Source organism: Terrapene carolina, unplaced genomic scaffold (genome assembly GCF_002925995.2).
Source record: "Terrapene carolina triunguis isolate 2854851 unplaced genomic scaffold, T_m_triunguis-2.0 Scaffold66, whole genome shotgun sequence".
In the NCBI taxonomy this organism is placed as follows: domain Eukaryota; kingdom Metazoa; phylum Chordata; order Testudines; family Emydidae; genus Terrapene; species Terrapene triunguis.
The window spans coordinates 8720571-8747743 of NW_020664417.1; the positions used below are offsets into that span (position 1 = coordinate 8720571).

General features: G+C 40.8%; 1 protein-coding gene across 1 annotated transcript; it reads right to left on the reverse strand.

Moving 5' to 3' along the window:
* Nucleotides 1-3431: 3431 nt before the first annotated feature.
* On the reverse strand, nucleotides 3432-27173 carry PGRMC2 (progesterone receptor membrane component 2). The gene is made up of 3 exons (XM_024211423.2): nucleotides 26711-27173; nucleotides 4539-4694; nucleotides 3432-3776 (listed from the first exon to the last, which is right to left on the reverse strand). The coding sequence occupies exons 1-3, from the start codon at nucleotides 27120-27122 to the stop codon at nucleotides 3679-3681; spliced, it is 666 nt and encodes a 221-aa protein (XP_024067191.1). The 5' UTR covers nucleotides 27123-27173; the 3' UTR covers nucleotides 3432-3678.

A 27173-nucleotide genomic window follows, 5' to 3' on the forward strand; every position in this document is an offset into this window, starting at 1 on the left:
ACTGTCTGACTCCAATAAGTAGTTCAATGAAAGACTAATACTAACAACCCTTTTTTTTTTTTAGCTAAGAATTTGATACCTTTTAAGAAGTTTCCAGTGTTAATCACTTTGTACAGAGTGGACCTAATTGTTCTTACACCTGTGTTAAATCTACTGAAGTACATGGAGTTGCATTAATGCAACAGAGCACTGTCCACTGATGGTAGTATAGGACCTATAATCCTATATTGACAAATATAAAGTCTTAAGTTTTGCTTTCAGGAATTGGGCATCTTTCTGCTCTAGTGGGACCGTTATGTAGTCTTTGGGATTCAGAGATTAGTTACTACTATTAGCTTGTAAATTTTTAAATGTTTCTCCTGTTGATTCACCATATATTGCAGCTTTAAAAACTGAATTGAATCTAGTTTTGTTTATATACATTATATATATATATTTTAAAAAAATAGGCACCAGTTTTAGTATCTGTACACCTGTAGTGTTCTGCAACAGGAAAAAACTGTCACATAAATGTGCTTGTGTGTAGGCATCAGGTTAAATAGCAAGAGTTGCAGTTGCACTGCATATGGCAAGAGTGGTAGCTGTACTGTATGCAAGACAGAGTAGCTGAACTGTTTTTGCCACTGTGCAGGGTTAGACAACACTGATACACCCTACAGCATCCATTCCTGGAGCCAAATTCACAGAAGCACTGATGCAAGAAATCACAGGTTTTTCCACATGATATGGTAATGGGCTCTACGGGAGTGTGATTTCTAAAGTCTGCTAACAGACTGCACTAATTAATTTAATATTAAACATAAGTTATGCAGGGTCTATATGGACCAATTAATGTGCAACATGTAGGTGCTCTTTAGAAATCACACCCCTGTAGAGCACATTACCCCCACCATGTAGAGAAGCCTCTACTGTAGATACCTTGGCATAGGCAGACCTCCTGTGTAACAATTGCAAGTTCTCTCCTGTTTCCATTCTCTGTGGGGTGATGTGGCTTGATTCATTAGTATGTGCAAAATGAAATGCTATAAGTGAAACCATACAAACCATTCTATCGTATCCTCTTGTATACCACCAACGTAACTTTATTTAGCTGAAACTTTTTTTGGCATGACAAACTGTACAAGCATTGCCAAAGTATTTAAAAAAAAAAAAAGAAAAAGAAAAAAAAAACTTGAGGTACCTGTCAGAAGGATGTCTGATCCACCTAGCATTAGGTTACACACTTTGAGCCTGCCCAATCTTGTTCCTCTAGGTACAAGTTAATTAAAACTGTTTCTGGTGGTTCTCATTCATGTAAGGTAACATAATGCAACAATCTTTATAGGGTCTGAATTATAGTACAATGTTGATTAAGGGGTTTTCCTATAATATAAATATGGATTTATTGACTAATTTAAATAGGATGTTTATTTAATAGTGCTAATGTACTTTGACAAGTCTAGAGCTCTAGTCAAGTGAAAAAGAGAAAAATCAAACAGCCATGAAAGTTACTGTAATACAACTGGTGTTTAACAGCCCCTAACTAAAAAAAAAAAAGTTCTTCAGTTGTCTTCAGTGTGATAAACTAACAACTTTTGAAGTTTCTTGGTTTTTAGGCCTGTGATCAAGTCAGTTTAAGGGAGAGTTTTTAGGAGCAGAATTCAATTTAAGGGGTTCATGTATTTGTTTTATCTGCCTTTGAGGGATGTATTCTCTCAATTGTACAGTAATAAAGTGTGATGTTGGAATTTGCCACACAATCCTTACATGCATTTTAGACAAATTGATTGTGCTACATCAACAGGCTTCTGCAAATGATTTGTAGAGTAGTTAGTGTTTGCACTTAAGGTGCTGGCCATGAACTCCCTTTAACACTTCTGTATTAGACAAAGACAGAATCTTTGACAGCATCTTGTTTTGTAAGTGTTCTGGTCTTGAAGAGTGCTATAGAAAGTTCTGGATTAACACAAATTCTAATCCCCCTCAGAGTAGCCTTATTGAATACTATTTGTGATAGTGTAAAATATTCTAACTACTAGAATATATTTAACTGAAATCAAAGGACTTCTGTGTCTTTTTTGTAACACCTCTCTCCCTTAATAGGGTCTACTAGTGCCACATAACTTTAATCAGCACAGCAAGACAAGCCTTCATAAAATTAAAAACACTTAACTGGATTGTAGTTTTAGTGTGACTTGCCTCTAACTGGATAACAAAGCAGCCATGCAATTAATATGTTGAAAGAATGGATTAAACAATGAAATTTGTTAAATGGCTAGTTCAGTCATTTCAGCCAACAGTGGTCATAGCCTCTTAACTTAGTGTGTATTATACCAATGCCCTGGAGTGCTTCATTTCTGTGTCACTGAGTTTATATTCTTGAACCATAATGCATTATGGTTCACATTTATTTAAACCAAACCTTACTTAACCAAATCTCATTTAAGATTCCTCATGAATGAGGGTGTAATAAAAAAATAACAGAGCTAGATATAGTTTTATTCAATGGCAGTACAAAAATATTTAAATGCCCTAGGTTTTTCCCCCTTATTTTACATGCACATGGCAATCCTGGGCATTCTGTTCCAATGTACTGACTAATAGCTTACACACACAATCTGACAGCACATTTGGTATTGTACATGCTTTATTAAAATGGTACTTGTATTTACAGTATCTGCAGAAAGAATCCCTCCCAAGTCTTGCAGTCAGACACCCACCCAGAGACACACGCACACACCCTCACTACAGCGTTGTGAAGGCTAGGCTCCCAAATATTAGGCAGCTCCTGGGGGTTGAGGGGGCATGGTGGGGTGGTTTATTTAAAAGGAAGCATGAGGGAATGCATTTGGCCATCACAATGCTAATTAAGTTTATGTATATTAACATATGGCAGTAACACTGAGTAGTCCTTTTCCATTCTATATACAGAATGACATCAAGGTTTGCTAGTCAACAGAACATTTTAATTTCAGTCTCAATGGTGCCTATGAAACCACATATTGGGGGCTTTCCCTTAAAACAATTCAAGTCTATTTAAGTGAAATAAGGCACAATTAATATTGATTTGATTTAGGGGACAGGTAAAAGGCAGGCTTCAGCTGATAGTTTTGCCAGATCCTTTTGAGAGAAAGATCACTTGTATGTCCTTCAAATCTGCAATGATGTCGCTCAAGAAAACTGAAGTTTTTCTGCCAGGGCTAGTACTGCCTACATACAAAACAAATTTGGAAATTCACATTTTAACACCAGTTGCAGTGGCCCAGACTTCTAGTATTGATGTACATGAGTAAATATTTTTTAATGCGGAAGGAGAAAATGTGTGAAACAAAACTCAACCTGTCATTTTCTTAAAAAACTTGCTTAGAGAGCCTGTAAGTATGGACTATGTGAACGCTTCATCTTACTTTTAAAAAGGAGTAGGGTGGTGGGTTTTTTTTTTCTTTTTTTAAACCTTTTACATCCCTGGCCCCTCCTCATAAATGAAGCCTTACCACACATTACAAATAAACTGCAACAAAAAGTTTTGCAGCACAAATAATGCCTAGTATTCAAATCTTCGTTGTGTTATTTTCTTTGTACAAAACCTGTTGAATGTTTTTTTGCAGCAGATGAACTGTACCCAAAGATGCAGGACATTGTGAGGGGGGAAATAAGAGGTTGCAGTTCTGAAGGCCCCGACTTTGGTTTTTACAAAGTTCAATCCTGTTTAGTGTGATCCTTGATATCCTCCTCATCTGTATATTCTGATGGTTCTTCCCCTGGTTTTAGGAGTCTACCTACGTAGTCATATTTTTCTGGAAAAGACATTTATGTATCCATTACAGTCAAATGCAGCTACTTCCACGTAATCTCTTCGCTGTAACTAATGTGCATTACAGATCAGGTTCCTCCCCCCATGCTAAGGTTCTGATTCCACATCACTGCAGTCAAAGGAATTTTAAACACTGACTGACAGCAAGATCAGACCCTGAAATATCTTTCTAGGGATTTTCCACTTGTCCATTCTTTGACCACTCTCTCCCACAACTTAACAGTTGGTGAAAATTCTATCCTTATACCTTTGCAACCCCATTGATTAGCCTGTTGATTTTAGTGTGGTTTGAAAATTGACTTGACTTATCTCCTGTGCCTGATGAAAATAATGCAACTTTTAAGACCAAACAGATCAGTACTACACCCAAACAAGAAAGATTAAACAGAATCTACACTGAACATCTTAGTACTGTAAGGTGCCATATTCTATATTAGTCACTCCAAGACCTGTTCTGTTAGTGGAGTGAAATTCTATACTTCAACACATCAAGTCTGAAACATGACACTTCCTATTTAGCTATTTATATAAACAAAAGTAATTAAAAATACATACCTGGGCAATATTAAAATTCCTTTTATAGATAAAACTCAGTAAGTCAGAATTCCCTTTCCAATAAGAAAAATATTGCCGTAACTTCTGTACAGTGAGCAAGAAACTTATTTTAAAAAGCGCCCACCCATCTGTCAGTGAGAGATTCAGTACTATAAGTAAACAATTACATTTTGCTAGTTTAAAAAGTTACCTTTAAATTGCATTTCCCATTCTCTAACACTTTCCATTTGTACAGCATTTAAGTCCGATAGGTCATCATATTCATCTCTGAGTGCATCTTTATCTAGACAGAAAGTTGCTAGTCCCCTGGAGGCATCTCTGCCAGCAAATATTCCATATGGACCCTCTGAAAATAGAAAACAGAATTGATATTTTCAAAGTTTGTTTATAGTGATTGACCTCAACACTTGAGTAAGTTGTGTGTGGCAGAAACAGCAGGAAAAACAAGACTTTACATCATCCCATATTTCTGGAGGAGTTGTTGGGAACAGCAGCCTTGTAATGTTGAAGCATTTAATGGCACTGCATCTCCACAATGGGCATCACTATGAGATGGACAGGGAAGGCTGACAAGAGAAGCAAAGGCAGGAAAAATAAATATTTTACACAGCTACCTGACAAGACCACATCAAAAGTCAAACTGTTGTCTTATGTGAGAAAGTGATTTCAAGTGCTTCTGCATTCTGAAGTTGAAGGCACATGAGAACAGAATGAGAAAGGAAAAACTTTTCTACTAGGAAATAGTTCATACATACAAAAGAGACCATTTAAGTTTGACTTAGCCCTCTGACCTCAAGTCCTAGCAACATCTTAAAATGGAAATCCATTATAGACTTGCAACTTAAGTTCCCTGATGTTAGGTCATTGAACTCAACTGTGATACCAAGGGTGGAAGTACAGTTTTTTAATGTAAAACCAGGGTATTGGTCCAACCATTTCACACAGTTCTTTTAAAGAAATGCTTTACGAACCATCAAACTCAGAGTTGTTATAAAGTTGCCCTAACACAATGAAATGGGAAATGAAGCAATTACACTGATTTGATTCCAAGTTATTCTATAATGAAGGTCTGGACTACAAGATGTCTAAGGTTGGTAGTGTAAATCAGTTAACTGTTTAGTCCCAACTTGAAGGCTAATAACCAGCTTACTGCAGGATCGAGTCAGAATCATAGTCACAGCATGTCAGTGTTTAAAGGGGCATATAACTGTTTAAAATAAACAAGCATTCTTACCTATATTAAAGTTTAGTTTTCTAATCCAGTTTACTTTATAATTTGTATTGTTTACTTTTTCCTTCTCAGGCAGAGCAATGAAAGTTGATGGAAGTCCATTTTATTTTCAGGTTCTCCATTCTGCCACATTTGGGTTTCAAACACTGCAGTGTCTTAAATTTTTTCCATTCACAGCTATTTATTCCCAGTCATGGAAGCTGATCTACTGACCTTATTTGTAAAAACAAATACAAGTTTGGGACTAAAACTGAGTTGAGAACAATGCCAGTTACTTTTCCAAAAACGAAAGTAACAAGTTTTTCAACTGCCAATTTAATCTTAGATTTTATAAGTACACTTGAAGACTGTAGTTGCCTGCCTCTGACCCTTTTATTATTTCTGTGGAGATTACCAGGCAAGTTAGTCTCCACACCTATTTCAGAATTACAGACCAACATTCATAAACATCTTGCCTCTACTTTTAATAGTTTATCCAACTGAACATAAGAGGAATTTTAGACAGGCAAACAGTTACCCAATCTGGAGTTTGACCGGAACAAACATGGACATAACCTTTTCCCTACAGAAAGCTAGTTGATACACTTGCATGAATGCAGCTGAGTCAGTCTCCAGCATAGCAGTGCAACTAATTACCACATAGTGCAGTAGATAACCAGAGGAACCATACAACTGTGCTAATGAAACTTCAAACTATCAAATAGAGGGTTACTGTATGGAAAGCAAGTCTGACTCTCTGATGGATAGGATTTCCTGTTGAGGTTGGTAAATAGCTTTCCAGAATTTATCTTAACTCATTACACTTTTGATGAGGGCAAAAACAGAATTTTAAAATTCCATAAAAAGTTTCCTTTACATACATAAAGTAACCCAAATGTTGCATGATTACATATTAAAAAAAATTACCACAAAGAAATATAGTTATACAAAAACTTTGATGGCAATTTGTTTAATGTTAGGTGGCCAAGTTCCTCAAGCACACCACACTTAACATAACCTTTGGGAACTGTTAGCTGTAGAAACCAAAAAAACAGTTACATACTACAGATTGAAGCACCAACTCTTTAATGTGTAGCAAACAAAAAAAATACAAACCAAAATGTAAAGTTAGATTCTATGAAAAAATATATTGAATAACTAACTGACATTACTTTGTCTAGTATAGCTATGTGGTAGACTAAAGATCTCATCTAATAGTGTACTGTCATATGTAAAATACAGACATTTTTAAGATGTATAAACCAGACTTGCCAGCTTCTCCCCTCCACTATAAGGTTCCTATATGCACTCATTATGCTGGTTCTGAGCTCCTACCATGCATCTATGATCCTGCTAATATGTTAGCAGCAAGTACTGTACAATATACAGTAAAAGCTGTGTTATCCAGCACTTTATCAACTAGAAAGCTCTGTTGACCGGCATTTCTGATATCTCCCAATACAAATATTCAATCTAGTAACCAGGACTAGTATACTGCCCAGGAGGTTATGCAGTGGCACATTCTACACTCTACTTTTATGCAAAAGACATCAGGGATTTATTCAAAAAAGCAGCTTCCAGGGTGTGTCATAGGGTCATTACAGATTCAGCCCAATTTCCTACACCACCTACATCTACAATGATAATTGACATTGATGATGATCCTGAGGCACTGCAAGATCCTGACGTGCCTTCTAAATCAAAGAAAGATTAAATTATGTTCAGTAGTTTTAGTGTTAAGTGTATTTTTAGTGATATGGGTGTACGCCCTGTGCTGCCCATAGTAATATGTAGTGTCATAAAATAACCTAACGTATAGAAAACTTTACTTGTATACACTTAAGTGCTTCAAGAAACCAACCACTCTGCAGCGCAGTACTACTATTGGTTGGTGAATACCTGTATACTGTACTACTGTATTTTATACTTTATTCATTTTATTGTATTCTAATACTTTGAAAATTGGTATTCCACTGATAAAATATAACTCAGTTAACCGGAATATTTGATTAACCAGCACCTGCCCATCTCCTCCCCCCCCCCCCCCCCCCAAATGCCAGATAATTAAGTTTTTATGCCCTTTCTCAGGCACCAAGAGTGGAGGGGAAAATGTGATTGGACTACTCTACCCAATATCTGGCTACAGTCCCAAAAATTGCTGGATGTTTCTGTTAAATAGATCAGCAATGAAACATTCATATTTAAATCACGGGGCTGTTCACACCACTCTGATCTCATTTCTGTCAATCTGAAGACATAGCCATGACATCAGTTCATATGCACACTGTTCTCTTCACAAACATAACAGCAAGAAACTTAAGTGAAAGCTTAGATTCTTCAAAAACTGGTAATGCTGCCAGATAAATGCTGGTACAGCATTGCCACATACCAGCTCAAACAAACCTTTCTGCACCAAGGTATTTGAAATGGGGAACACCACCCAATTTTTGTATACTACAGCTAGTTAGCTACCAATCATGTAGTTTAAAAAAAAAAAGTTTTTGAACCAGATATTCAGTACTCTTTCATCTAACACACTTGTTTGTGAAAGTATGAGCACTTTGATAGAATCTCAGAGGAATACCAAGATTGATTAGAGAGAGATCTAACTAGTTCAGCCCTTATTTAATCTTAACTAATAAATGCTAATAGGCAAAGGGCAATAAGTAACTAATCTAAACCCTAAAAGATGGACTTTGAATTGTTTATAATCCCACACTACTAGAACACTGGCGAATAGAAGACAGAAGAAGTTGCATATGAATGGAGGAGTGTGATCATGAAACTCTACATGCAAAGCTAATTCTTTATTAAAGTCACATAGCCTATTAACTCCTGTTATGTATGCAGTACTATACGTACTGATTGCCTGAAGCTTATGAATCTCAGCACAGAGGGTACTCGGAGCTTTGCCTAAGCAATTATGACTAACTGTGCACAAAAAGCATTACAAGCATTTAAGTAAGCCAGAATGAAAAAAAACCTACCAACTTGTTTTATGGCACAAAGGAAAACAGAGTGCTTTTAAAATAAAGATCTCCGTGTGAAATAAAACATTACTCCAAATACATTCCAGAATGCATGTATTTTAATTTTTTTAATTGTACCCTGGAAAAAACAATTTAACATGCACCTTCACCATTTTCTTTTAACAGTCAATTTAGACTTAACACTGAAACAAATGATTGAAATGGCTAAAAATTGAATGATTAATAGTTTGCAGGCTACTCAAGAAGTATGCAGAACTCAATATATCTATTAATAGCCTTTAGCCTATTGCAGCATTTTAAGTATTAGTCACCATCATTTCAGCTCTATTTACAGACTATCTTTTTGGAGTATGAAGATTGATAGTAACTTAAAAAGCCAGAGCAAAAGGGGGGAAGGCCCCTCGTCACTGAAGCAGGAGCACCAAAACCAATTTCTTTAAAGACGATCCTCCTGAAGTCAATCTGCAGTACTCCAATACATCTACTTATAACATCACCTAGTCCTTGAAGTTCTGAATTAGAGTACAAAAAAAAACAAATTAGAAAAACATAAGCCACTAGACTACACAAACTTCATTCCTTGCCTGATACCATATGGTGTCATAACTCCCTAGAAAAAGCAATTACTAACTACAGGCTACAGAATGGAATGACATTTTATTTCAGATTTTTCTTTCCCAAAGTACTTAAAACAATGTTCCTTTCCCATACTCAATGTTTCAATAAATGCATTACATACTTAAGTAACTTAGGCTTTCAGTATAAAGTCAATGGGAATGTGTGGACTGACATATGTCTAAGCAAAAGTTTCTCAGAAAGGCTTTTGCTCCATGTATCTAGAGTAAAAACTTACCAGGATTTTACAAGCTTTACAGCTGTTTCTGTAAATTGGGAAGTTGTATGTTTCTTTGGAAAGCTGCATTTAATGTAATATTCAACCTGCTGCAAATTATTCCAGTTTGAGGCCCTCCTTAAGGAAAATTAACTTCTCTGCTAGTCAACCCATGCTAATTGAAACAGGAAATTAGATTATGATTATTTACTTTAAGAAAATTTTCCATTAAAAATAACAAGAATATTGGTAAAAATAACAAGATACTGTAATTATGTTTTCATGATCTATCTCAAAGCATTTAGGGTGGCCTTTGGAATTTTTTGTTTGCTTTGCAACCTGTGAAGAATTATGCATCCATCCAGTTTTGCTGACAACAAAAAATGATTATAGATGAGTAATAAGACCTGTAATTTCCAGTAGTCTCTTTTCTAATAAAGTGGTCAAATATTAATGTTCTGCCAGAGACTTAACAAGTTCATTACAAAAGCAAAAAGGAGTTTCTTTTCAACTAGCAAGGTCATGTCTAAATCACTACATTTAATGCTAGCTAGTCCTTGAAATAGGACTTCAGCCATTGTATGGGAACTCAAATTGCTGTATTTCAAGTCTAACTGACCTAAAATTGCCAGCATGAATTTACCACATATTCCCTCTTCCTTGAAGAAAGATCAGGTGAAGGTACTGTATATTGACCATTCCAGAAAGTGAACTCATTAGAAATAAGCCTTCCATCACCCTGTGCTGCAGTGATTCTGAAACGTCTCCCAAAGAGGCACCAATTTCTTCTGGAGTAAGAGGGAAAACATTCTAATTCTGGTTGTTTACACCAGGATTCATTGAATGTAAATTTCTGAGTAAACAATATTTTATTTCAAATAGTGGATTACACTGTTTGCTTTTGCTGAGCCCCTCTGTGGCAATTACCTAGTTACAAGATTTAATAGGCTGCCACCCATCAATATTTTTAAAATATTTTTTCAAACTCCAACTTTAAAGAGGTGTTATGGAACAATTTTCCTTGTACTTAACAGAGAAGAGTCATCCAGGAAGGTGCAAGCATATTCAATTTAGGGGCGGGAAAGATGCTTGATCAGAATGGTCTGTGTTAAGTCAGCCTTGCGCCATTGAGTTCCCATATAGCCTTGTAAAATTTACTCTGTGCCTCATTTCCCCTATCTGTAAAACAGAGATGATAATCCTTCCTTTCTCCCATGCTTTGTCTGTCCTGTCTATTTAGACTGTAAATTATTCAGGGCAGGGTGTAAGTGTTTGAACATCGCACAATAGGGCTATAAGCAACTAGAGGTCCCACTGGACATACCGTAGTATGAACAAACAGAAAAATGTTGAGGGAGCTATTTCCGATACCTAGCTCTTACATAGCACTTTTCATGGAATGTACTTCTCTTCAGTACTATTTCACTGAAATAACTGCCTTGTTTGTGAGAGGGTAACATCAAGCCAACATTGCAAGAGTACGTGTATTTCCACATCACCTCCTCCAATCTCAAAAAGGCTTCTCTTAAATACAGTATAATATTAACAACCCTGCTCTATTTCGGTACTCAGTAATCCTAAATCAGGAAGGATATGAAAAAGAAAATGGATACAAAGACATTTGTGACATGATCTACACACACAAAAATACTGAATCAGATTAACCACTGTTGTGTTTCTCATGAACAAGAGGTACAACACTGAGCATGCTCCAACAGCCAAGAACTCTTGTTAAGACTTGAGCATCAAATTGGGTACTGAAACTTGACACATACAAAGTGGATGATTATAGCCATCTAGAGTAGCATATTACAACCAGAATATCCTTTCCTGTAAAATATGAACTTGTGCACAAAATCCAATTCATTCAAAACATGCTCTCTCGCTCTCTCTCAAAGAGAAAGTTATATGCCAATCACAAACCAATCATTTCAGTAAAAGTTTGTATACTTCTTTTGAGTCCTTTGCAATGTAATCTGATATAGAAGAGTACAAAAACATGTGCTTGACATCCTGGTGAAGAGTTCAGTACAAGAATCCAGATGGGCAGACTGACTTCTAGAAATTCAGATCTAGTTATTTTATACCAAAAGCACATAAACTAAGATTTCCTAAAAAACAAAGCAAATATAGCTAAGAGTCTTAAGAAGCTAATTTCTAAAAAAGCAAAAACAAAGGGTCACAAGTGATGTAGGCTATTTTGCAAAGGGCACCTACATTACTATAAACACTAGGGCCAAAATGTTTAGATGTATTCATTAATTTTAGATGCCCAGCTTGAAATAAGGGCTGAGCACCCATAGCTCCATCTGGACTTATTTTGGATTTGAGAGTGTTCAGCACCCCTGAAAATAATCAGTCACAGCTGAGCACTCAAAATCAATCACATTTTCTTTTATATTTGGGCCTACTGCAAATATGACCCAAGGAAGATTGGCCGGGTTTGAACAATTCACAGTTGTAACTAGTGTGGAAGTAGTTATACTTAATCTTTTCCTCTTGTGAATTAACTGTATAACAACTTGTACATGGAAAGGCAGACAAGACAGGAAGCAATGCTGGGCATTTGACTGGTCCAAAAATAACTGGTAAATTAGTCAAATATTGTTAAATAAGTGAAAAATGGTCAAATATTTTAAAGCACTAGTTTATTAGAATAATAACAGTAACAAAAAAGAGCAACAGTTTATCGTATGCAATGGGCTTAGCCTTACATAATTATACCCAATTACAAAAAAGTTACACTGAGTTATTTTAACTCAGAAAAATGTGAAAATTAAATGGAGTTATATATATATTGCTTATGGCAGTATTAGGTTAACATTTAAATGTGAATGTTATTCAAGACTGAAGAGTTACAAAAGAAAAATAAAACAAATAGACTAAACAGCAAAACATAAAAGAAAAGTCATTTTTAAATACACTTATGGTAGGGTAGGCAGCAGAACAAGTCTTCAAGCAACTTAACAGCTGTATATCTTTTCTCTTTGTGTTTGGGAAGAGGTTAAATGATTGAACTCTCTTCTCCCTCCCCCGACCTGAGTTAACTTCTGTATATTTGTCTACTTAGTTTAGATTGTAAGCTCTTCAAGGCAAGAAGCCAGTCTTTTAACTCATTTAACATGCTTTAAAAGCCACCATGTACGCTGATGGGCTGGTATACAAATAAAGATATACATATGCTTGTTCTAGAACACTGGTTCTCAACCAGGGGGCCACAGTGCTCCCCACGGGGATAAAGTCCCAAGCCCATGGGTGGAATTCAGGGTGCAGGAGGCATTGCCCCCCCCCAAAACTGTAGCACCTTACCCAGAGTGGGGCAGCCCAGGAGGCAGCTCCATATGCACCCCCACACCTCCTTCTCTCCCCCAGCCCAGTTAAGAGGCTGAAAGCTGGAGCGGGGAAGTGTGGGGCAGCTCCTGTTCTGGCTGGTGCTATGGAGCAGGGTATTCCCCCATCTCCTGCTGCTGGTGCCCAGGGCTGCAGCTGCTCCTCACCTTCCAGACCCCTTTGACTGCTCATGCAGCTGCCACCCAGGCGGGAGAACCCAGCTCCAGGGCCAGCAGAGCACTCGGGGGAGCAGCAACGATGGGGGGAGGGTTCCCATCACACAGCCCCTAGCTACCCCTCTCCCTGCATCCCGAGCTATCCACACACAGCCCTTAGCTACCCCTCTCCCTGCACACCCCCTGCTTCACAGAGCTGCTCGCTAACCCATCTGCACTCTGAGCAGTTTTCAAACTTTTTGAGCTGAGCCCCCCCACTCCACAGACACCCCCACAATGCTCCCCCCCAAATTCCTTCCCCACCCCCCCAACAACTCCTTCCTCACTATACTGCCAAGCCCCCAAACTCCAAACATCATGGCTGGACCCCCAAATTTCCCCCACCCCTTACCCTCTGCCCACATGGGCTAAGTGGGGGGGCTGTGTTTTGTGGGTGGTGTCTTGATTCACTGCCACTCCCCCAAGTTGTTCACAGCTGGCGGGGGTGTCTAGAATCCTAGCTCCAAGCCCCCCTCCCCTAAACCCCTGTGGGGGCAGAAGGGAGGCAAATTGGGTCTGAGGATGTCTCTAAATCAAGAGGAGGGAGGGGGGAGGTCTCTAGGTCATGACAGGCCATCAAGGGTTACAGATAGGTCCTACGCCCTTGACTTAATGTAACAATGCACCAGACTAATGCTCCCAGACCATTGATGTGGACCAACACTTTAGCGGTAACCTTGGATTGTTCCAACTAGCAATACAGGAAGTGGTACAGCTCAGGTATAAATGTCCATACCAGCAATTGCTGGAGTGCAGTTACCAACCATCAAGGAGGAAGATACAAGTTCTGTTAAATTTTAATCACAATTTACATTCTTCCATTTTTCTGTGAAGCTTTGTTTAGCTAATGCAGTGGTAGCCAAAAATTCCAGATTGAAAATACTCTTGGCATTTAGACATCGTATACAGCCACCTGAAATAGCCTTATCTAGGACTGAGTCTAAGAAATTTGAGGGGATGGAATTCCTTAATGAAATGCTGATAAGTCATAAGGAAAAATAATCAGCTTGTAAGATAGGCTACAGCATCACTACTACATGTGGGACACGTTATATTTCTTTTAATCAAGAGATAATATAGGGTTATAGTGAGGGAGCAAATGAGCAATTGCCAAATAAAATGAATTTGGCTGTCATACTAGAATTTCCTCTATTACGGTTGTAATTTGCTTTCTATTCCAAACCAGAATTTGAGGATCCCTCCTAAAACCCTAAAAATGTTTTCCACCTGAACTTTCTCATATAGTGACTATAACAAACATCTTTGGGGATAAGCTTCAAATTAGACAAAGCCTTGTTGAGATGGGACTTTAAAAACAGCCAATTTCCGTTTTCAAGTTTACCACCACAGATGGACCGAGTGGACTTGTAGGCGCTAAAGTTTTAATTGTTTTGTTATTTAGTGCAGTTATGTAACAAAAACAAAAAAAGAAAATCTACATTTGTAAGTTGCACTTTCACGATAAAGAGATTGCTCTACAATACTTGAATGAGGTGAATTGAAAAATACGGTTTCTTTTGCTTATTTTTACAGTGCAAATATTTGTAATAAAAATATAAAGTGAAATGTGTTATAATTGAAATCAATATATTTGAAAATGTAGAAAAATCATTTAATAAATTTCAAGTGGTATTCTATTACTGTTTAACAGTGTAATTGCGATTAATCACAGTTTTAATCAATCAACAGCCCTACTTTCTTCCTTTCTCCTAGTATCTTAGTTGTCAGTCGTTACATTTGTAGGTAAAGTTTTCTGACAAGTGTGATTAAATCGATGTTTCCTTAAAAAAATTTTCATGGTGTATTTATATGGCCATAAATAGCTATGCATCTTGTCTCCCTATGTTGAAATCTCTTCACCTTGAGTGTTTGAACTTCTATGATTTTCTCTAATCTCATTTATTTAAGATGCAGCATGTGCCAAATGCTCCTGCCTGGCCTCTACCACCTAAAAAGAAGTGTGATTATCTCACCCACATTCATTTTGGAATTCAGTTTAAAAAAAAAAATCACCCTTTTAAATAAATGTACATAAGAATGGCCATACTGGGTCAGACCAAAGGTCCATCTAGCCCAGTATCCTGTCTTCCGACAGTGGCTAATGCCAGGTGCCCCAGAGGGAATGAACAGAACAGGTCATCATCATGTGATCCATCCCGTCGCCCATTCCCAGCTTCTGGCAAAAGAGGCTAGGGACACCATCCCTGCCCATCCTGGTTAATAGCCATTGATGGACCTTTCCATGTAGTCTTGGACTTCACAACATCCTCTGGGAAGGAGTTCCACCGGCTGCCTATGCATTGTGTGGGGGGGGAAAAAAAAAATACTTCCTCTTGTTTTAAACCTGCTGCCTATTAATTTCATTTGGTTACACCTCCCCCCCGCCCCCCGTTCTTGTGTTATGAGAAGGAATAAACACTTCATTTACTTTCTCCCTACCAGTCCTCTATCATATCCCCCCCTTAGTCAGCTCTTTTCCAAGCTGAAAAGTCCCAGTCTGATTAAGCTCTCCTCATATGGAAGCTATTCCATACCCCTAATCATTTTTGTTGCCCTTTTCTGAACCTTTTCCAATTCCAATACATCGTTTTTGAGATGGGGCAACCCGATCACCACATAGTATTCAAGATGTAGGCGCACAATGGATTTATAAAGAGGCAATATGATACTTTCTGTCTTATTATCTATCCTTTTCTTAATGATTCCAACATTGTTAGCTTTTTTGACTGCCGCTGCACATTGAGTGGATGTTTTCAGATAACTATCCATGACGAGTCCAAGATCTCTTTCTTGAGTGGTAACAGCTAATTTAGACCCCATCATTTCATATGTATAGTCGGGATTATGTTTTCCAATCCCAACTATACATATAAAATGTAACAACAACAACAAAAAAATCCATGAGCTTGCTCCAGCCTTCCATAGATCTCTCTCTATTCCCAAACAAATTGAGGGTGTTTGAGAATTAGCCTGTCCCCTTCACATTCAGCATGAATACTACTTTCTCTGTAGCTCCTGTTGTCAGGAACTGGTTTCCTGTATCTCCCAAATTCAGTTCCGGTGTCAAATGAAACCTTGTCTTGCCTGCTAGTTTAAGTTAACAGGCATAGGTAAGAAGAAAATTCAGTGGTGCACGTAAAATCCATGTCTTACCAGTACAGGGGGGGGTACGTGACCTCTCCATGTGACTCCTCACCGCCCAGCCCAGCGCCCCCACACTCTCCCCATCCCCTCCCCACATCCAGCCCATGTTACCGGGGGGTGGGGGGGACCCTCTGTCCTCCTCCTGCTGTGCCAGAGACTGGGCTGGGGAGGCGAGGCTAGGGGCCAGCGGTACAACCACCGGAGGAGCTGCCAGCATTCTCCTTTCCACGCTGCCCCTCCCAGCATGGAAAGGAGCAGAACCCCCAGTCCCACCCCCCAGCCCTTTCCTCTGGCGGGGCTACTGCTGTGGTACACAGAGATGCAGCTCCATGGAAGGGCAGGGGGCGGGGCTGGGGGTTCTGCTCCTTTTCCTGCTGGGAAGGGCAGCAGGGAAAGGAGCAGAACTCCCAGCCCTGCCCCTTCCAGGCACAGAGCTGCGTCTCCGTCCTTCTTCGTACTACAGCAGCAGCCCTGCCGGAGACAGGGCTGGGGGAGCAAAGCCGGGGCGGGTACTGCCACCAGAGGAGCTGCTGGCGTTCTGCTCCTCCCGTTGCCCCTTCCAGCAGGGAGAGGAGCAGAACCCTCAGCCCTGCCCCCCAGCCCTCTCCTCCGGCAGGGCTGCTGCTGTGTCCTTCTGGTACGCTGTACTGGCTATAAATAAACTTGCTGGTACGGCGTACCGGAGCGTACCGGCCTACTTGCACTGCTGAGAGAAATTAACATTAAAGTATTTTCAGGTACAGTGTATATGAAAGATGCTATACAAAAGAAGTTGCCTCAGTTAAATTTAAGTCTTTACTTGGAAGCATTCAGTTTCTGGCAATGGATGTTTTTCCACTCCAACATAGTAATAGTTAAAAAAAAAGATGACATGCAAAATTCCAACCTTCTTTTTGTTGCTTTTGATTTTTTTCTTGAACATGACCGACCACAAATTCTAAGATACAAGATGAAATGGTTTATACAAATTGGTAACTTACCAGAAAAGACGCTAGTGTCAGTCTTAGAATTTCCTGACACTAATTATTTTTAAGTTGGCATATTTAAAAAAAAGTATATGGAAATGCAGTAGTTGGGGTACTTCACCTTGTTCAGAACCTAACCCTACCACTTTGTACACTACCCGTGTATGCAATTAATTCAATTAACTAAAATATTAAGTCTTGGACCTTAGTGGTTTGTCCCCTCAAACTCTGACTATAGACTGAAGTCCTAATTTGAGCTGGCAACAAATACCTAAATTAAAATGAGTAATCAGTATGCACAGAATGACAGTGGACAGTGGCAGTCTTTTGCAAGAGGTCAAATGGGATGCTGTGTTTGCCAACAGGAAGCTTATGTTACCACTGTAACTGTTTGACTAACATTCAATTAGAACAAGTTGGTAGACAAAGAAATTATTTTATGTTACACAGATTTCAGTCACAGATTGCAGCAAGTTCCATTGATAGCTTCATATCAACCCCAGAGTCTGGTCATTCCACCAGATGTTAAGAGAGTTGAGTCTGCAAATTCTGACCCTGTTTCCACCTCATTGTACAACACAGTACGTAGTCAGAAATACAATACCATCCTCACTGGCTCTGTATATCTGATTAGTAAAATACATATCTCTGAAAAGCAGGGTACCTTTCAAGCTTGTGTGGTTAGGCACCTTGAATGGAATGAAAGCCATAAAAAACAACAATGCTAAACATCAAGTTTTGTTTTAATGTCTTCAGGCCACCTGCAACTTGCAAAAATTATGCTTACAACTCCATCTTGGAATATCTGATAACAGGGCAAAGCTTTTACTCCTGGGGGGAATTCTGCGCCAATTTAAAATTATGTGCCAAAAAATTAAAAATTCTGCACAAATTTTTTTTAAAAAGTCTGCAAATTTTATTTGTCAAAATAATCCAATAGAATCACACCAGTTTCAAATGTTTTGATAAGTTATTTAAACTACAATACAGAAAAAAGTCACAATAACTATTCAGCATTTCCTAAACACATGAACGTTAAGTCACAAATACTTGGTAACTAATACCCTGCATTCCAGTTGTAATCCTGGATTTTCATTTAAATTACATTACAAAACACCAAAAGGGGGGGGGGGGAGAAGTAGAACGTCATTTTAAATTGCTCAGACTTTCACACATGAAAGTCATAGAGTTTTGCTAATCATTGTCCTGGACCTATGTGGGTATATTGGTAAGTGTTTGGTTCTGATTGTTCTGACATTTTATTGACTGCTTGGTAAATGTTGACCATGTGAATTTGCCTTTTAAATGGGTAAGTAAAAATCTAACCCCACTGTGCCACTTTGGCACAGGAAAAAAGTGAGAAAGCACATAGATCTTCCTAGCGGATTCCCTTACTGTCATTTATAAGGCTTTACATCACTCTGGCAATGTAGGGGCCTTAAAACTTTTACAGGTTTTTATGCTCCCAGGGGAACTGAGTGAGAATGGGAACAGTTAGCTAACAATAGAGTAACGATTTTACTATGCACACAGGTAAAATGAGATCAATTAACCATCAACAGCAACATGAACAAAATGTGGGGGCTTTTTACAAAAGCTATTTTCTTTAACTTAAAAACAAATAATTTTCAGTAACATGATACTAATATTAATTAAGTGTTTTTTCAATTCTCAAGAAGTTCCATTTTACTAGGCAGCAGGCAGCTACATTTCTGCCTCAGGGACAGAGCCTTCCTCCTGCATAACAAAGAGACCTACCCTCCTCCACGCCCCTCGAGCCGCAGTATCGAGAGAGGGACAGAGGTGTATCTCACTTGGCCAGCCCCTCCCCCTGACGGTGATCAACGTCGCCCCCACAGGCACGCACACCCAGCCCCCCACCCCCCCCAGTGATTTGCGTCTTTGAAGCTGCACCAGGGGAAGAGACATGTCCCCCCCGCAAATTTCTTTTGCGTTTTTCTGCGCAGGGGCACAGAAATATGCAGGCAATATGAATTCTGCACCCCCGCATGGGCGCAGAATTCTATGCACAAATTTTATTTAGAATAAACTTTATGTAAACAGTACAAGTGTCAGAAGTCTCCTGTACAGAGAGCTTCGAGACTTGGATGCCATCAGGCTGTGACGTTGAGGACAAAGACACTGCACTGTCCTGCACCAGTGGATGTGAGTGCCTTGGGGAAATCTGTGCTAATGCTATAGTGACAAAAAATTGAATCAATGTTTTTTTTGCACCAGAGCCACATCTGCAAGGTACCAATATCAGTGGGAGTCAGGTGACTTGGGTTTTATCGACAGCAAGTTAGTGGCAGAGCTGCATGAGTGTGCAAATTACTTCTCAACTCAGTTACCCCATATGCAAAAAAGGTGATAATGCTTACCCATATTGGGAAAGTAATCACAGACCTATTGACGAAAAATTAAATATATGTGCTAAATATATTACTTGCTCAACCCTAAAGGTTTCAAGGGACAAGTTACCAGGCTGACACTCCCACTTCAGGGAACATCTTTGTACTAAAACTACATAGCAAATAAGGCCTGCCTTTATCTCAGACACACACTTTTTTGTTTTAGTTTTCACCAAAAAAGTTATTAGCAATTGAACGTCTAACATAGTGAATGCCAGGAAAAATGAGGTAGAATCAGAAAATAAAATAGGGAAAAAACACAAGTTAAAAATTACTTAGACAAGTTACATGTCTTCAAGTCACCAAGGGCCTGATGAAATACATCCTAGAATACTCAAGGAGCTGACTGAGGAGATATCTGAGCCATTAACCAGATCTTCAAAAAGTCATGGAAGACCGGTGAGATTCTAGAGGACTGGAAAAGGGCAAATATAGTGCCCATCTATAGAAAGGGAAATAAGGACAACCCGGGGAATTACAAACCAGTCAGCTTAACTTCAGTACCTAGAAAGATAATGGAGCAAATAATTAAGCAATCAATTTGCAGACACCTAGAAGATAATAAAGTGAAACAACAGTCAGCATGGATTTGTCAAGAACAAATCGTATCAAAACAACCTAATAGTTTTCTTAGACAGGCTAACAAGCCTTGTGTGTGGAGTGGTAGATGTGGTCTATCTTAACTTTAATAAGGCTTTTGATACTGTCTCAAATGACCTCCTCATAAACAAACGAGGGAAATACAACTTAGATGGAGCTATTAAAAGATGGTGCATAACTGGTTGGAAAACCATTCTCAGAGAGTCGTTATCAGTGGTTTACAGTCAAGCTGGAAGGGCATATCAAGTGCGGGGCCCTGCGGGGATCAGTTTGCGGTCCAGTTCTGTTCAATATCGTTATCAATGATTTAGATAGTGGCAAAGAGTACACTTATAAAGTTTGCAGAGGATACCAAGCTGGGAGGGGTTGCAAGTGCTTTGGAGGATAGGATTAAAATTCAAAGTGATCTGGACAAACTGGAGATATGGTCTGAAATCAATAGGATAAAATTCAATAAGGACAAATGCAAAGTACTCCACTTAGGAAGGAACAATCAGTTGCATACATACAAAATGGGAAATAACTTTCCAGGAAGGAATACTGTATTGCAGAAAGGGAACGGGGTCATAGTGGGCCACAAGCTAATTATGAGTCAACAGTTTATCACTGTTGTGAAAAAGCAAACATCATTTTGGGATGTATTAGCAGGAATATTGCAACCAAGACATGAGAAGTAATTCTTCCGCTCTACTCAGGCCTCAACTGGAGTAGTGTGTCCAGTTCTGGGTGCCACATTTCAGGAAAGAGGGACAAAGAGGAAATCAGCATGTACCAAACTTTGGTTTCACTGGGAGGGAATCTCTGCAATTTCTGCATTGAACCTTTTATCCAGCAGGCATACAAACAAGACCATAACTTCTCTAGATACGGGGCCTGGAAATCTACTTAGAGCCAGGTGTTTCTGAAGTATTCTGAGCCATCTCACTTAGAGGCCTCAAAAACAATCTGCTTCCAATCACAGAGTTTCAGGTAATATCTTCAGAACTGGGAGATACCCCAGATCATCTTCCAAAGTCTTTTCAGTCAAATCTAGGGAAAAAATAGGAGTAAGACAATGCATTCTGACAACCTGTATGTCACCAGAGGCAAGAGAGTACTAAGCATGATTCAACAGAGAATCAACACTTTTGAAGTAGATAGGATGATACCCCTGCACAGATAAGCATTGAAGCAACTCTTAAGAGCAATCTCTAAGTTAGACCACCACTACCAGGACATGGTTCAGAGTGCTAAGGCACGTACTGGAACAGGACAAATTAGTCAGAAGATACAGTACCAGCCTAAACAAAACCTAAGTTCACAAATCCAGCCGAGAGCTAGAACTGGCCAAAATGGTGCAGTTTCAACAAGGAAAGGAGTCACAAAAGAATTACAGTGAAATAAAACTGGCGGAACATCTGTGCTCAAGACACACTTATTCAATGAGCCTGAGGCTATGTCTACACTACCGCAGTAAGTCAACCTATGCTACGCAACTCCAGCTACGTTAATAACGTAGTCGACATACCTTAGGTTGAGTTACCGCAGGGTCTATACCGTGGGGGGGTCAACGGGAGACTTATCTTACTCTTCTCATTGGGGGTAGAGTACAGGGGTCAACTGGAGAGCGATCTGCTGTCGATTTGGCAGATAATCACTAGATCTGCTAAATCAACCACCGGTGGATCAATCTCAGAGCGTCGATCCTGGCTGTAGTGTAGACCTGCCCTGAGAGTGAAGAAGTTCCAGCTTGTCTTTAACTAGAAGCACAATACCCAAGAGCAGGAACCCAGTCAATATAGTACCTTTAGAGAAAGATAGTTACAACCTTAACTGAGACAAACCAAAGCTGTGACCTTAACTGTTACAAATTTACTGTCTTTCCATAGTATTAAGATGAAAATTCAAGTGACGCATGACTCCTGTTTTTATTATTCACAGAAGCACCACCCCAGACCTAATAAAACAAATGCTAGAGAAGCCAGTCAACTCACTTCGAGTGTACTGATTTGACTGAGCATTAAAATAAAGTACATCACCAAGCTTTCACCATCTGCCCCTTCTGAGATATCATTAGGAGCTCCCACATAAGTAAATTATTGCTTAAGCACAGGAAAAATACACTGCAGCAACAACAATTAAGCCGGTTTCACAACTATGTTAAAATTGATTTATTCACCCTTGAGGTATGTAGTATTTTAGCTGACTGTAACAAATTATTTTGTTTATCAGTGGCACAATCTGAAACTTGCATGCTATGTAAACGTGTTATCAAAATAACAAATTTAGTGTTCATTATTTCTACACATATAATTTGTAGTCTGTTCACCAAAGAAAGATGACCATGTGAATTAACTATCTAAAATCCATTCCTGTAACCTTCAAATCATTTTCACCAGTAGTTAAGTCACCTTTTAACCCATGGTTATGCTCTCAATTTATTCAATAGAAAAGACTGTTTTGATAAACTTGTTCATAAGTGGACATTTTATATTCATGTCAAAAACGGATAGTTTGACACCCTTTAAATTATCTCTAGTTTGAAACTGGACTACTACTGTCCCCAGTAGTCTCCCTAAACCAATGCCATTAGAGGTCTGACAACTACTATGATGGACAAAAATGTGTTCAGCACCGTTAGAGAGTGACAGATTTCTGTAACAGTGCTAAAAATGGTTTGGTCCATCTACAATAGGAATTAATCCACTATCAGCACTGTTCAGGGACAATAGTTGCTGACGAGGGTCAGAAAACAGTTTAATTTCCTAGAAAGATAGGGTTTTATTTCCCCCCACACTATTAATAGAGATTCAAGGCATGGACTAATCATATTACTTATGTTAAACAATTTTAAGATGGAAGATTTTAAAATTACTACATGGAGTTATTTTGATTACAGAACACTTCCTAACTTTTCAGCATGTAGATTCTATGCCAGGGGTGGGCAAACTTATTGGCCTGAGGGCCACACCGGCGTTGCAAACTATATGGAGGGCCGGGTAGGGAAAGCTGTGCCTCCCCAAACAGCCTGGCCCCCGCCCCTCCCACTTCCTGCCTCCCTCAGAACCCCTGACCCATCCAACCCCCCCTGCTCCTTGTCCCTTGACCACCCCCTTACAGGACCCTCGCCCCTAACCACCCCCCGGTACCCCACCTCCTACTCCCTGTCCCCTGACTGCCCCGACCCTTATCCACACCCCTGCCCCCAGACAGGCCTCCCCTCCCCAGGACTCCCATGCCTATCCAACCCCCCAGCTCCCTGACTGCCCTGACCCCTATCCACACCCCCACCCCTAACCCCCCCTGCTCCCTGTCCTGACCGCCCCAACCCCTATCCACACCCCCGCCCTCTGATAGCCACACCCCCCCACCCCGCAGGATTCCCACACCTATCCAACCCACCCTGTTCCCAGTCCCCTGACCGCCCCCCCCACACACAACCTCCACCCCATCCAACCACCCCTGTCCCCTGGGACCTCCTGCCCCCTTACCACGCTGCTCAGAGCAGCAGGAGCTTGCAGCCACGCCACCTGGCCGGAGCCAGCCACACCGCCCGCGCTGCCCGGCAGGAGCGGCAGGCCAGAGTGCTAGCAGCACGCTGCGGGGGAGGGGCCAGGGACTAGCCTCCCCGTCCAGGAGCTCAAGGGCCAGGCAGGACGGTCCCGCAGGCCGTAGTTTGCCCACCTCTGTTCTACGCACATATGCACTATATTTAAATGCTCATGCTGTCAGTTTAAAAAAAACCACAAAGAAATATATAAAAATAAAACTATTAAGCTGTGACAAAAACAGAAGAAAGAAAATTCATATATCTATGACACAATGTACTAAGATTTCTTCATTCTGTTTACTGCCCATTAGACAGAGGATATGATCAGGTAGTGCAGGCCCAGAATTTGTGAGGATTTTACAATACGCAGTAGTAAAAATGTTTTAATATACTTGAAGAAGTATATTAAAGAGGTTTGGATGTATACACTATACAGCAGTATTTGCAGCACAGACTTTATATTACTATACTAGCGGATAAGAACCAGAAAGTGAAGTTGACTAGTCTAGTTTCATTATTTGGTCTCAAATTCAAGAGTAGACATCAGGAATGCTGAAAAGGAACATTAGATTTATAAAATTTGTTTATCAGATTAGTAGTAAAAGAGCTGACAAGTTTTTTGTTTTTTTTTTAAATAACTACACATTGTTTAACTTGACATTGTTCCTTTTGAAGAAAATGGGCATCTCTCCCATCTCTTCATACAGAGAAAAGAAGTGTCATACCTACTTTAAAAAAAAAATTCTCAAGGTGCTGAGTTGGCCCAGGTTTTCCAACATACCATTGTTTACAGATGATTTTCTTGATTGATTACAACTATACATTCCTTCAGCATAGTTTGAATTGCCTTGTGTACAATGTTAAAGTTACCCACCTCACTGGCAAAAAAAAAAGGTATGAAAGCACAGGATGTGTTTATAATAAACAAGCTTCAATGTAAATATAGAAATTCAACACTAACTTCTTAGGGCTTGTCTACACTGGCAATTTACAGCCCTGCAACTTTCTTGCTTGGGGTCTGAAAAAACACCCCCCGAGCGCAGCAAGTTTCAGAGCTGTAAAGTGCCAGTGTAAACAGTGCGCCAGTGCTGGTAGCTGCGCTCCCAGTGCTGGTAGCTACACCTCTCATGGTGGTGGTTCTCTCCCAGCGCTCTGCCATGACTACACAACCCAAGTTAAAGTGCTGCCACAGCAGCGCTTTAGCATTGCCTGTGTAGACTAGCCCTTAGAGACACAAGGTGGGTGAGGTAATATATTTTGTTGGAGCAACTTCTGTTGGAGAGAGAGAAACAAGCATTCAAGGTAGAGTGGCCCCTTGTTGTCACCTACTACCCCATACTGAAACCCATAGGTGTATCATCTACTACAACTCATACTCAAGGGGGACCCCATCCTGAAAGAAATTGTTTCTGAACCCCCTCTTCTGGCCTTTAAACCACCCCCCAACCTTTCCAAGCTCAGCATCAGAGCCAAGCTCCTGACAGACCAGGACACACCAAATCAAAGCAACATCAGACCCTTCCAGAACAACAGATGCAAAACCTGCAGACATATCTTCACTGCTACAATGATCTAACCCACTCCACCCCCAAACACACCCTTCAAGATCCATGGATCCTACATATGCCTATCACAACATGTGGTATACATCATCCAGTGTACTAAATGCCCCAAAAACCACTATGTGGGTGAAAACAAACAATCACTATAAAGTGAACTCCCACAAGAAAATGATAAAAGATGAAACACCCCATCACTTGTGGGTGAACACTTTTCACAAAGGGGTCAGTCCTCATCCTCAAAAGAAATCCACAGAACACTTTCAGAAGAGAAGCCTGGGAGCTTAAATTCCTAACTCTGCTAGACATGAAAATCATGGACTGACTAGAGACATTGGATTTATGGCTTATTACAACAGTCTGTAACCCACTAACCCCCTCTTTTTGTCACACAGAGGTGTTAACAGGCCAGTATACCTTGAATGGTCCCTAGAATATGTGCTAACTACTTATGCTAAACAACCTGTTCCACCTTGCATTTAGCTGTCAAGCTCAGAGTATCATTCCCAGACCTGAAGAAGAGCTGTGTGCTCAAAAGCATGTCTCTCTCACCAACAAAAGCTGTTCCAATAAAAGCTATTACCTCACCCACCTTGTCTCTCTAATATCATGGGACGAACACTGCTACACATCTACATTTAATTTCGTAGGTTTTTTTGCTCCTGAGAAGTAAATCTTACAAGCAGTCTCTGCCCCCAAGAGATTACGTTTAAACTTTTAAAGGCTACATAAGTAGTGCTGATACCTGAAGTCTCTTACACGCCAATTATCCTGAGGTTAAGATTTGTAGTGTTAAGAACAGAAGAGGTAATTTGCACCATGAAATAAGCAAATCTTCCATGTGTTTTCCAGCTGTTAAAGCTAGAATGAAGTCAATAAGACACCATCAACTTTCACTTCGACCCACCTTCCATTAGGACAGATTGAGAAACAAGGTACTACATACCTACACTAAGTTAAACGCAAACAGAGACGGTTAGTTCCAGTTCCACTCAGAATTTCAACTATTTCACGAAAGCTTATGCTCCCAATACCTCTGTTAGTCTTAAAGGTGCCACAGGACCCTCTAACTATTTCACAGACGCCCCTTTACATTTCAGTCAGAGCTCAGTGAGCAGGAGTGTTAACAGCCAGGACTGTAGCTGCAAGGCCAGGAAGGGGGAGAGAGCAGGGTCTGCAAGAACCTTTCACATGTGGGCGTCCCAAAACAGCACTCGGCTATTTTAAAGCACGCAGCCCACGGGCGGGCGGCTGGTTGAGATAAGCAGCATGAGCTGTAGCTTGCACTTTGGAACAGCGCGCCCCCCCCCCCCCGCCGCCGCATGGATACGCGCACGCCCTGCCAGCCCACCCATCCCCACACCAGCCTCACAGCGAGCAACCTGCCAGCCAGAGACAGCCGAGGGGGAGCACACGGAGCGCGCCTGCTCCCCGCCGGGAAGGGGAGTTTGGGCAGAGCCGGGGCTCCCCCGCCTGAGGGGGGATCGTGCTGCGCTTGGGGGCACGATCCCACCCCAGCTGAAGAGCAGCTGTGGGGGGAGGCGAAGCCGCGCCCGCAGCCCCCGCCGGCTCCTCACCAGGCCCGTAGAACTTGCTGCCTTTGGTCACGTCGAAGACTTTGCCGTTGACGGCCAGTAGGATGCGAGGGGTGCGGGCCCCGTCGTACTCGTGCAGCTGCTCCAGCGTGAAGTCCCGCCGCTTCATGCGGGGCAGGGAGGCGGCCAGGCTCTGCTGGGCCGCGCCCCCCGGGCCGCTCCGCTTCCCCCAGCGCAGGTAGAGCCGATAGGCCGCCAGCAGCACCAGCGCCAGCAGCCCCACGTTCAGCAGCATCTCGCCGCCTACAGCCCAGCCTCCCGCCGCCGCCGCGGGCGGCTCCTCTGCGCCCCCGCCCCCCAGGACACCACCGCTGCTACCCTCAGTTCTTAGTTTCCCATCTCCATCGTCCGCCATCACTACCAGGCCAGCGCCGGCTCCGCCCAATACGGGCATGAGGGAAGAGCGAGGGGGCGAGGCACATTCTGCCACCTCCTCTGCTCGCTC

Coding starts and splice junctions, on each gene's coding strand:
- PGRMC2 (XM_024211423.2), bottom strand. CDS start 27,122: ATGCCCGTATTGGGCGGAGCCGGCGCTGGCCTGGTAGTGATGGCGGAC. Junction 4,695..26,710: donor CAGCAAGTTCTACGGGCCTG/GTGAGGAGCCGG, acceptor TTCTATTTTCAG/AGGGTCCATATGGAATATTT. Junction 3,777..4,538: donor ATGGGAAATGCAATTTAAAG/GTAACTTTTTAA, acceptor TGTCTTTTCCAG/AAAAATATGACTACGTAGGT.